The sequence below is a fragment of the Camarhynchus parvulus genome, chromosome 3 (genome assembly GCF_901933205.1).
Source record: "Camarhynchus parvulus chromosome 3, STF_HiC, whole genome shotgun sequence".
Taxonomy (NCBI): domain Eukaryota; kingdom Metazoa; phylum Chordata; class Aves; order Passeriformes; family Thraupidae; genus Camarhynchus; species Camarhynchus parvulus.
Genome location: NC_044573.1, coordinates 52,032,789 through 52,045,617, shown reverse-complemented (window position 1 = coordinate 52,045,617; position 12,829 = coordinate 52,032,789). Strand labels below are relative to the sequence as shown.

Here is a 12,829-nt window from a genome sequence, read left to right as displayed (position 1 = left end):
ACAAATTGCAGTAGCTTTTGAGACTAGTTTTACTCTAAACCTTCTTAATCTGTTCCTCATTACTGATGTGTCACAGTCATTTTCTGGGTTAATGGATAAAGTAATCCAATTATCTTAAGTAAATGAAGACTATGACTTTAGAAGATATGTTAATTTATAATTATTTAATTGCCATTGTTTTTCTGATGCTTAAGGATCTGAAAGGAGATCAAGTAATGCATTACTTGTAAAATTGCTTTGAGGAAAAGCTTGCTAAGCCAGTCATTTTTAAGTTGAAAAGCTTAGGAAAAAGCTGTTTTTGCAAACTTCATCTAGTGTAAGGTAGGCTTTTTCCTTGATCTTCAGTAACGGAACTACATGCTATTTTATCCTGATAGGAAAAAAACATGTTTTTTTGAGGTTGTACTCTGTGCGTGAATTAATTTCTCTTGAAAAGTGTAGCCACATTCATCATCCCTTCTCCCTTACAATGGCTTTGGGATTTCTTATGATATTTTCAAGAAGTTACTGATCCATCTGCAAGGTGCCTGACCCTGCATTAATTTAAATACAAAATATAATAATAAATAATGATAAATATATAATTTAAGAAGTGCTTGAACAGAATCTTTTTGTGAACATTGTGCTGAAAAGGAAGAATTGTTATGGTATTTACTAAAGAGGTTGCTGCTGCTTTTGGTTTTATGTAGAAGATGGTCAGCTTTGAGGTTAGCTGATTATGTAAAGCAGGTAGCTAGCTGGATTCGATGGGTGAACGTGAAAGGAGGGCATCCCTGAAGGTTTATGAGGTTTTTCCTGTCAGAGGGTCATTACTGAAAACACTTCTTTATTACTGCCAAAAAACTACTCTAGTGCAGATATCTTTGTTGGAAGAGAAAAATTCTTATTTAACAATGGTGGAGAACTTTTCAGTCCCATTTGAACACCTCTGTGAAATAATTACAAGTTCAAGTTTGTTGTGGGGCCAAGAATTATCTCTTATTTCGGGGGTTGTAATAATTTTACAATACTTTATTTATTCTTAAAGCTACCTCATAATTTAGCTAGATTTTTTTAAAGAATTTGAAGGAGATGTCAGATAGCAACTCTTTCTGTGCTTGCTTAGCTGCAGGTGTTGCTCTTTGTAGCTGTTTTACTGTGGCACATTCTTAATAGGTCTATAAGACATTAATGTATTTTCTATAAAATCACCAGAGCAGAGTTTTATTGGATCCACTTAGTATTGTCTGTCATGCAGTCAATTGCTGCTTTACTGGGATTTTCTGGTGGTACGCCCAAAATCTTACAAGTTTATGGCAAATGTAGCTTACCCTGTAATGGATGTTTGGTGTCCTGTGTAGGGCAGAGACACCAGAGTTTGTACTGACTCTTCTTTAGGTTATGTTGACTTAAATGGAGTTGATAGTTTTAAACATGCTCATCAATCCCAGGAGGTATTCATAAGGTAAAAGATGAAAGCAAGTGAAGGATGCAGGGGCCTTTGAAAATGACCTATATTGTGTAAAAAAAAAATTGCTCAGGCTTTTTATGTTTCAGATGAGTAATTTCCTGTGAAATTGCAGTTGGTAAGGAAATAAAACATGACTATGCCTATCTCTATCTCTGTCTCTTTTGTTTCCACAGGAAACCAATCTTTTTTTTTTTTTCCTGAACACAAGCTTCTGTGAAATGCTGTGTCCTTTTGGTGTCTGTTGAAGGGTTTCATGAAAAAATCCTCATAGACAAATGGAATGCAACCTGTTTATGTATACATGTTATCACCCTCTGGTTTTTCTGGTGGAAAATTAAGTAACTTAATTGGGGCAAGCTGCATGTAAATTCCCTGCACTGACAAAAATGCATTCTCACTATATAGCTGAAGTTTTAGTGGGTTCTTTTGGTGGTTTAGCTGTTTGTTTTAAATTTAAAACTTAGTATTTGAAAATAATGATCCAGCAATGCAGATGGTTGGTCAGATTCTCAGCTGAGGTCTATCAATGAAGCATCAGTAACTGCTTTGGTAAAGCTTTGCCCTTCTGTCCCAGTGTCTACACCTGCCTAGAACCTGACTGTGTGTGTCTACTTCAGATTAAATCTGAAACACTTAAACCAGTTTTTGTGTACACATTTTTAATATTGGTGTACCATAAGTGGACTTGCTTTACATTTCTAATAATATGCACTAAATGTTAGACTGTAATATCAAAAATTCATGTGATATGTAAGCTGGTTTAGGTTGAATAGTCATGTTATTTCTTGACTCTGCTGCAAGGTATCTTAAAATAACTTTATATTTTAGTGGAGTTTTGCAAAAGTGAAGGTCACAGAGTATATACAAACTGCAGTTGTGATTCTGTTTCAATTTTATACTTGTATATATTTGTACTTTATCAGTTTGGGACCAAAATCATTAGTGCACTGAGCTGGAATTATTATATATATCTTAACTTTTTTGTGTCTCTGTTTATTAGCAAAGATAATACATTATTTGGTATCATACTGTTTCGCCAGACTTAACAGACACAGGTAATTGATGGAAATGACTTAGAGGTCTTTTCTTTTTTTTTACTCTTAGTCTTGTGATGTCTTTTCAACAAAATTGGATTATAAAGGGACATTTTTTCTCAAAAATTTTGTCTCAAGCAGTATGACAGTCATGGGACCTATAGGCCTCTATTCAAAACTAACTTAATCTTTTTTATTGATTGTTTTGTGTTGACTGTACAAAAAAAGTGAAGGTATGTGCCTGAGTGCTATGGACAATATGGTGAGCCTCTCTGAAGAACAGAACTGTCTTAAAACCTCTCCTGTGTCTGAATTACTGCATGAAGGGTTTGAGTATAACAAAATGTGTCCTTGTGTCCTTCACATTTTTTGAAATGTCTTGAAGAGGTGAGAAGAGATAATGTTTGGTTGGTTTTTTTTCCTTAGGCCCAGAAACCCCAAATCTAGAAGAGCAAATAAAGAAACCCAAACCATTTCTGCCACTCCTTTATCTCTGGACAAATTGTCCCTCCATCTGGTGCCAGTTCAAGCCCTATCTGGAGCATTGCTGTAAGCTCTCATCTTTTTTGGAACTGCTTTCAGTGGAAAAGAGAAAAGAAAAGGAAGTTAAAGGACATATGAAAAAGTCAAGACTGCTGTGACCTTGATAACTGTTCATATTCCCTGTGTAGCAGAGGCACTTAAATGATGATCTGTGCGAAGACAAACAAAGTTATTTTTCTTTTCAAAGGTATGACACAGTGAAACTCATCAAGTAAGAGCACAAGCATTTAGGAAACACCCAGACCAGCACTCTGGATGCAGTGGAAGCCATAGGACAGGAGTCTACAAAACAAGTGAAATAGTGAAATTTGGCAAAAATGGCCTGTGAATTTAACCTGAACTTCCTTAAGGAATTAGAACGAGAGGCTGTTCTGGAAGTCCTATACCGTGACCAGATGGTGAGAAAAACGGAGGAGGAAAGAATAAGGTAATACTGTCCCCCTATTCCTGTTTGCTGTTGTTTTTTGTTTTGTTTTTTTCCTTCTAAATTACTCTTCTTCTACTTGTTGTCCTAAATGTACTCCTCTTATAACTTCTTGTTAGCTAATGCCTTTGTATTCTCTGGAAAATCTAAGGTTATCCAGAGCCTCTTGGTTTTGCCATTCTATTGAGTCTACATTAAATCTGCAGCAAATCTTGTTCACTGAATAATGTACTTGGTGAATTTTACTTCCAGCTTTCATAGAAAGTTCAGTTGCTGGCTGCATTTTTTCTGTGAAGGCTTCATGGCATTCTCATCCTGTTCCTATGTATGCATGTGTGTAGTCTTGGTAACATGGAACATGTTCAGATCTTAGGCTGGCTTGTTTAGCTTACATTGTGCCAAGACTGGAGTTTAGAACCATTGGGTACCTGCTCATTGTGCTGAATCCATCACTGCTCCTCCTCACACATAACAGGCAGCAAGCACACCACTCTGCCTTGGAGGTTGTTACTTGCGTCAAAAGGTGTCATTGGTTAGGAAAGGATTTTATTTACTAATTTCATGCTCGACCAGTATCTCCCCTGGTGAAGATAAAGTATAATTCTCCAGCACTTTATTTGCTTTATGTCTTGGCTAGGACCAGGATTTCCCGGTACCTTGTATCCTGCTTTGTGATATCCCATCCCCCTGTACAACTAGGTATTGGTGTGGGTAAGATATAAATTTTTAGTCCCTTAAATGTGGAAATTTAAATTTTGTTTACACCAAACATTTATGTAAGTATTATGGGACATATTACACATAAAACAATATTAAAACAATAGTAATGATGTGAAGGGCTATACAGGAAGTCTGAATTGGTTAGAAAATCCTTTTCAACTGCTGATGATGTTACTATCAATTAAAAACATAGAACTTGATTATTGGTGCCTGCGATGGAAGCAAAGTTAGTGACAAGGAGAGGTTTTAATATTTTGGGCTGTGTGCTGTTTTGGTTTGGTTTTTTTAGCTTTCAGATGATGCATTTGTAATGATTTTTTTCCCCCTCAGAGTATTTAATTCTTGGATAAATGCAATTTTAAAAAATTAAATGGACGGAAGCACCGTCTAGTCTCAGTTTTTATAGGTGAATGCATAATCAATTGCTTACAATGATTTCGGTGTGGAAAGTAGGCCCGAAATGAACAATACCCTATTTATGCTAAACTGTTTTTCTGTTACTATGCACAGTTCTGGTCACACTGCAGAAATGCTATGTGTGTACCTTTTCAAACAGTGCTCAACAGAGGTCACACTGGATGGCATATCTCCCACTAGAAATGGTATTGCACAACCAGGGTATTACTAACTTTACATGAGGATTTTGTCCTCTGTAATTTTTTTCTTTTTGTTTTCCTTTTTACCTGTGGAATTAGGAAAATGAAACAGCAGCTGCAGCAACTTCGGTGGAAGGGGGCAAAAAATGCAAGGCATGAGTACCAGGAGAGGTCTTGTGCTCGCTGCCAGAAGTCTCTGGGGCTGCTGGTGAACAGAGGCGCTGTGTGCAATGGCTGCAGCCACCGCGTGTGCTCGGAGTGCCGCGTCTGCCTGAACCCCTGCCTTTGGAAATGCACCATTTGCTATGCTCATGGGTAAGGAATTCTGCCTTGCTGGAAAGCCACTGGTGTAGTGAAAATGTTGGCTGAGGTCCTGGTAGTGATGAAATGGATGGAAATTTTGTGTTGTTCTTCACAAAACTGATATTTCCCTTCCTGTGTTTAGCAAAATGGCGACTCAGGGTAGGCCAGAGGTACTGTGAGTGTGACAAAGGTGATAATAGCAAAGCATAGAAACAGTCATCAATCTGAGCCACTGAGAGAACTCCTTGTAAAGAAAGCAAAATCTCTAAATACAACAGCTAAAGAGATATCCACAAATGGGCAAAGCAACAAAACCTCTGGGTCTGCCCTTTCACACCTCACCTTATTCTGCATCAAAACAAATTATAGGTAGGATGCTTTTGGTCCTGTCATTTGATTTTAAAGCCTTTTAGGCATTTTAATGAGATCTTCATAAGTAGCAATGCAGACAATTAAAAAAAAAAAAGCACCCGTGTAGACTGTACAATTTATTTTCATACCTAACCAACTCAGTATTGAACCAGCGCATCCTCACAACCTGCTGAAGGTGCTGTGCTTTGATGTAGTATAGCAAATTTCTAGACAATATCCTCATCATTATTTTCTGCCTCTTACCTCTGGAGCAAGAAATCTGATTTATAAAGCATGACTTCAAATTATTTATCAAATTTTAAAGGGCAAAACCAAATAATAACATTGCTAGGATTTATTCAAGTATGGTCAGAAATACAAATTTTTTTACTTTGAATTAGTTGATTTTTTTTTTCTTTTACTACATCACATTTTTGTATTTCAGGATTCAGGAAACAATCTTTTTTTTACTGTATTGGTACATTTTTTAATATCAAAATATTCCTGCCTAGTCTATTCTATTAATTGCAATCCTTCTAAGCAAAATGGTTTAGGGATATTTTCCCATTTGATGAAAAATAATACATAGGTGAAGAATGATAGTTTGTGAAATTGTTCAAAAGCTCTACAGGGTGATAAATATCCCTGTAGAAAGGGTGAGGATTTGGATGAAAATTTACTTTATGCCAACACAAGATGAATCCACCCCTCCACTCCCTCTGCAGGTGCCAAAATGAGATTAAAATAGAGGGAAATACAAGGCAAAGTATTGGTCTCAAGTCAAACAAATTTGTAGTAGTTTGAAGTAATTTTTTATAGTTTGGAAAAAAGTTGTAAACTATCGCAAGCAAGATAGTCTCTGAATCTTCAGTTTATTTAGCAACTAATATGCAAAATAGGTAGTTCAGCTATGTTTATACTTGATACAAAATAGTTACTACATTTTTATTTGTGTGTTTTGCTGTGTTTCAAGCTATATGCACTAAACTGAAAATTCAAAAGTTAACTTTCCATATCCTTGTCTAGATAACCCTCCCCACTTCCTCTTGTTTTAAATTAGTTTCCAGTTATTTGGTGGCCACTGTGGAAATCCCTTATAGACAGTCCTTGGTTGTTAAGCTGCTTTGTGTAGTGCTGCGCACGCTTAATTATTTAATTAGCTTGTCCAGATATTTAATGGTAAAACTAAGAAGATGTTGTCTAGATTAATTAAAGATCTTTTTACTTTTCAGGGAATTACCTTTTTTTTAAAAATCTTGCTAATACAGATGGATATGCCAGCTGTCATTGAATTTCTCTTTATATGAAGAGAGAGTACATTTAGTCTTTAGTCATGATGTAAAATCAATTAAATTCAGTCAGACTTCTTCCATTGCCTTCAGTGAGCTTTACATCAAAGCTGCAAATCTCAGGAAGGGTAGAGAGTGCAGCAATGTGGTAAATGGTACTCAGCCCCTTTTGTTTATCCTGGTGAGGGGAAAATAGGATGGCTAAAAATGGTAAGAGCTAATTTCCAAGTCCCACGTAACTGTAATTTTGGGTCTTGCTTATCACTAGAATAATTTTTTCCTGAATCAAACAGCAGCAGCAGCACTATGGAGGTTCTTCCCTAGACACTGGGGTCATGTTTGCAAGGAATGTGCTTAAACACCTCAGTGCAAGAGCATGTAGGGATAGGCAAATTTTGTATTTCTTACAAAATAAGAAATTTTGAAAACCTCGTGAACTGAAGAAGTTTGTATCTTTCAGCTGGAAGAGGCATCTTTTATATGGATGGAGTCAGTGTAGCATGTTGGTTTTTTTTAAAGGAATCCTATTTTCTAGGAGTCTAGAAAGATGTTTGTTTTGGAGGAGTTTGGTCTATTTTACCTGACAAAGAATCTTTATTAGCTTTGTTTTCATACTTTTGGTCATATCTTAACTCAATACACTCTTTATTAAAAAAAAAAAAAAGGTATTTTCAGATCTATTTTCATTCTGTGTGTGGTCCAATAATCATGTAATGGTTTGGGTTGGAAAGAACCTTAAAGGTCTTCTGGGTTCCACCCATCCTGCCAAGGGCCAGGGACACTTTTCACTAAGACCAGAGCTCCATCCAGCCTGGCTTTGAACACCTCCAAGGAAGGCATGTCTGGAACTTCTGTGAGTAGATTCAATTATCACGTGGACCTGTGCAGATGTGGAGATTAAACTCTGGAAGATAACCAGGGAGTGGTGGGAATAATATAAAGGGGGACCTGGGGTTGAATGGAAGTCAAGGCACTACCAATGCAAAGCCCTTGAAGATAGGGATTTCAGACATTTATTAATTAATAGATCTTCATCGAAAATTAGTAAGTGTTGTGTCTCAGTTATTTAAACCTAATTTTCAGACTCATCTGTGTTCAGTTATGCGCAAAGGTCTACGGTTAGGTATGAAAATAAATTGTACAGTCTACATGGGCGCTGATTTTTTTTTTTTAAATTGTCTACATTGCTACTTATGAAGATCTCATTAAAATGCCTAAAAGGCTTTAAAATCAAGTGACAGAACCAAAAGCATCCTACCTATAGTTTGTTTTGATGCAGAATAAGGTGAGGTGTGAAAGGGCAGACCCAGAGGTTTTGTTGCCTTGCCCATTTGTGGATATCACTTGAGCTGTTGTATTTAGAGGTTTTGCTTTCTTAAGAAGGTAAGCCCTACATGAATTTAAAGTTTGTATGCTGTTGCCAGTGTCAAGCAATTTTGGCAGAGGCAATGGTAATAAAGAGATTAATTTTATAGAAGGAAAATCAACAACTGGGTAGGCAAAAAGTTTAGCAGTGCCTGCACTGAGGAAATCTTTGCAGTGAGACTCCATCTTACACTAAGCATCACAAAATTGGCAAGGAAGGGAGATATTATATATGCCTTTACAATTAGTAAGACATTTAGATGAGAATTTGGAACCTAAAGGATCCAGAGAATCCTATTGTCAGTTCAATGTTTTTTGTCTCTTTAATAATGGGTGAGTTTAAGTTGCAGGCTTCAGGAAGAGTAAGATTTGTTGAAAATCTGGTTGTGACAGAGCTGTTTAATCTGATATAATCTTGTACTTGCTAATCATTACTTTTCTGTTCCTGTGATCTTGGTGCCTTTGTAAGACATTGATATAACTGATGAGTCTCCAGAAAATTGAGAGATGGGCCATGACGCCCCTGTGCTGCCAGGGCTGTGGAGCTCAGTGCTCCCTGGTAGCCATCCCAAGTTCTGCTTGGGACCATGTCCTCTACCATGGACATTCCTGACTTCTCAGACAAGGGTGCAGCTGTAAGCAGCCAGCTCCCCATTCAGCACAAGTGCCTGGGCTGCTTTGTAAGTTGGTTGTGCAGACTGGAGTGCACCCAGGGCTCTCCTGCCTTCAGAGCAATGACCACAGCAGGGTGTATCATTTCCATGGCCAGTCCTACACTGCAAAAAGGAAAACAAGCCATCAAACAAACCTCCCCCTGCCCCCAACCAAAACAAATGTCCCCAAAGGATTCCTCCCCTCCATGTTGTTTTCAGACCCACAGCAAAACCAGTCAATAGATTGAGTAGTCATGAAATCTTGGTTTTACAGTAAGATTAATAAAGGATGCTGGATTGTTACGTGGTAACTGAACATTTGAAGAAATGCATTTGCAAACATTTTGATTTGAATCTCTTTTGATTGTTTTCCAGAGATGTGAAAGTGAAGGCTGGTGAATGGTTCTTTGAGGAACGAGCAAAGAAATATCCAGGTGAAGGTAATCACTGGAACAGATCATAAACTTCTATGTAATATTGGATCATTGAAACACAGAATGTAGTCTGACACTGTGTCCAATGTTTCTTCCATGCAGTCCATCTGTCTGTGCAGTAAATAAAACATGAACACAAATTAGCAGAATGTATTTAAAAGTGTAACTTATTTTGTTGGAGTAATAAAAATAAGAATATTCTGGCCAAGTAAATTTAAATTTATGAGCATGTAAGACTTCTAAGAAATACAATGATGTGAAATTAATATAAAAATGTTACATGTACAGGAAGAAAATGATCTTGCATTCATCATTTGTCAAAGTCTAAAATTCAGTAGCTTTCACTGAGGAAGTTCTAAAGCTCAAAGAAATGATAGAATAGAATAAAAACCTCCATGTATAGCTACAAATCAGCAGAGAGCTAAACACTGTTTCATTACCTTCAGCCAGCTGGCTGTGCCATTGCCTTGTGCTGGGTCTTTTCAGTGCCATTAAAAATACAAAGTTCTAGAAGAAATTATAGAGGATGTCGATGGAATGCTCGATGGAGAATGTGTTTTGCTAGCAAAGGAGCTGTTAGTGTTTGTTTTCACCGACAATAACTAGCAAGGTGGAGAAGATTTGTTTTCTCTTTCCCTTGAAGTGCCACTTCAGGTAGGCATCTACTTAATTTTGTGCCTGACTGTATTTAAATGATACTGTTTCACTTCCAGTATCTGCGTCTATGTTTGAGAGTAGTTGGTAAAAAGGAAAGTGCTAGGCCTTAAATCTCTATTGGGAAGCTTGAATAGGAAGAATTTTATAAAAGGAAGAGCATAATCAGGCAAATTTTGGGTGGTAGGTGTTTGTGAAAGGCAGCAGCATATTAAGAAACTAAACTGAAGTTTGGTTTCCTGTTAAAATAATTTAAAATTTGAAAGACTTCACTAAAGTCCATTCTAGCTAACACAGTTTCTGATTTTAAAGTGTTAGTTGACTGATCTTTTTAAAGGACAATTTCATCCAACAACCATTGGTAATAATTTCTCCTCATTCTTTTCAACGAGTATGAAGCTGGTAGTATTATCAATCTATTAATAATATATTCTTATTTGAAAATGTTGCTCTTGGATATCAAATCTCATAATACAAGTTACTGTCTCTTTTTCCAGCAAAATAAATCGGTTCCCACTTTGAATTATGAAGGCTTTGTGGGTTCTTCAAGCATTTTGCTTAGTTAGTCTAATGGCAATGCTGTTGACATCACAAAGATCTAAAGATATACAGAAGATAAACCTGCAGGGAGAAATATGTTTTGTTTAGTTCCTTTGATTAGACCAACTGATATATTTAAAGGAGTTTAAAAAGTGACAAATTTTGAAACACAGCAGCCTTTATGCAATCTTCAATCCTGGAGGGACAGTGCCCTCTTTTGGTTTGAGAATATAACTGAAGTAATCATTAGAAAGTAAGTTGAACTAAAAAAAAACATTTTACAGTGAAGTTTTCTCATGTTGTGTAGTAAAAAAAATATCAATACATTGTTATGCTTTTCAATGATTTTTTGTATCTTCTACCTAAAGAATGAGATTAATATTTTCATTAAAGTGGTAGATTACTTTTCATGAACAATCAATTTAAAATCTAAGGTAGCAAATGTTCTTTATCAATAAGAGAATTCTGGAGTTCTGATTGAAAATTCTAACATCCATGAGCTGATTATTGTTTCTACCATAGCTAAGGTCTATTACTTTCATGTAAGTAATGTTATAATTAATGACATCTTCAGCAAAACATGGATCGCATGCTGCTTGCTGTATCAGGAATTACTAGTGATGAAAGTCACTCCAGATAGTTTCAGTTCACCATTTGTTATATTTGTGATTCCCCCAGAAAAAAATGACAGTTTTATGAGTCTTCATTGTTGATGCCTGATGGAGCTTTTGCTCCTTGGTGTCTTCACGTCCTGTGGCTGCTCAGCTCAGGGATGTGCCATGGTTGCTGTTTGCCTGCAAGGATGCTCTTAGCAAAGGCTCTCACTTATGTTTGTGAGCTAGTCAAGCATTTTCGTCATTGCTCAGGTCTCTGGTAGGAAGAGTGAAAAAAATTTTCATGAGGTGCAAGAGTTGACCATGTGCCTGCTCTTGTAGAGGTTTTCAAGCTTCCCTTAACGTTTGAGTTTTGTGGCTGAAGCATGCTTTAGCACAGTGGGCCCATGCACTGCCTGCCTCCTGGACCCTGGGAGGCTGACAGCCCTTAGCAACCTAGGAATGGTCATGTTGGCATCTCTGTGTGATTGTCCTTAGCATTTGTGAGGAGTTCATCTGAATGTGTCACCTGCACCAGGGGAGGGTGAAATCATGGTACGGTGTGAGATGCAGGAGAGACTTGGGTGTTGCTTGGCACGTGTGCTGATACATTAGTTGGGAATTGACTTCATTCCTAGCTTGCATGTGTATGAGCTTCTGTAAGCACAGGCCAGTTCCTGAAAGGCCCTGGTTTTAGAAAGTGTTATACAGGCATAAGTAACTGATGTTGCTACTAAATGATCTCTGGATTCTTCTTTCCCTCCTTCGTAGGCAGACATGAAACAGTTGGTGCAAAGCTCTTGGAATCTTACCAGAATCTGAGGTAAGACTTGTAAAAGGACAAACAGTCCTGGCACACTGCAAATTTGTATGGGTGATATATTTTGTTATAAACCAACTGTAGTTTGTATTCCTTTATTATGAAAAAGAATCAATACTTTTGGAGTTCAAACGATAAAAGCATAGAAAAATTTTCACTTTTAGCTGTCAGCAATCCACAGAGTAGGTCTCACATACAACAGAGTAAGTACTATGTTTGGAGTAATAGTATCTTCCTTGAAATGAAGGGATGTGCATTATCTTTGTTTTTATCTGCTTATATTTTTTACATAACTATTTATACAATTATCTGTTAAATTTGAAAAATACATTTAAATGATTGTAAATTAAAGTTACTTACTGCGTATTATAACAGTATCATTATTTGTTTAGTGGGAGATATTGCTGATATGATAGTTTTACAATAAATAGTAGACAAGAAGTTAGACACTTTCACTTACCAAACTTAAAAAATTTTAAATCTAGTTTACAGTGAATAAATACTTTGATTAGAGGCCAATACATGACCATGCTTAACTTATTGCTGGTGATATATTATTAAGTAAGTCTGCTTATTATGTTATAAAAGGAGGCCTCTGCCTTAAAATAAACCAAGCCATGAACTACAACACCAAACAGCAAAGGAACAACTACTACCAAAATCCAAACCAATCAAAAAAAACCAAAAGCCCTGTGTAAAATAAGATATGAAGAGATGGCCTCAATTTATTTTAATTGTCTGGCAAGGCACAGCTGCATAAGAAAGAACTTATATTCAGTTGGATAAGATCCTAACCAAGACTTGCTCTTACCTGGATGTGGTAAAAATTAAAAAAGAATGAAGAAGTAAGTTCACCAGCTACCTTAGGATCTGTGATTGTGCTGTGATAACAGAATCAGGCAGTTTTTTGTTTTTTGTTTTTTTTTAACAGACCAGGACTATTTACCGCAGATGGAATGGCAGCAATGTTTAAAGGGTCTTTAACAGCTCTGAACCCAGGCAGGGAAGGATCCTTTTAGTATTGTACATAAAGACGACTGCCTTTTGAAAACATCTCTGA

At 36.7% G+C, this 12,829-nt stretch overlaps 1 protein-coding gene across 2 annotated transcripts in view; it reads left to right on the top strand.

Moving 5' to 3' along the window:
* The first annotated feature begins 3,344 nt into the window (after positions 1-3,344).
* SYTL3 (synaptotagmin like 3) overlaps positions 3,345-12,829 on the top strand; it is a 29,486-nt gene continuing 20,001 nt past the window's right edge. For both annotated transcript variants that reach the window (XM_030945796.1, XM_030945795.1), the window contains exons 1-4: positions 3,345-3,454; positions 4,867-5,082; positions 9,104-9,168; positions 11,721-11,772. In XM_030945796.1, the coding sequence (XP_030801656.1) occupies positions 3,345-3,454; positions 4,867-5,082; positions 9,104-9,168; positions 11,721-11,772 (443 nt within the window). The remainder of the gene's footprint in view (positions 3,455-4,866; positions 5,083-9,103; positions 9,169-11,720; positions 11,773-12,829) is intronic.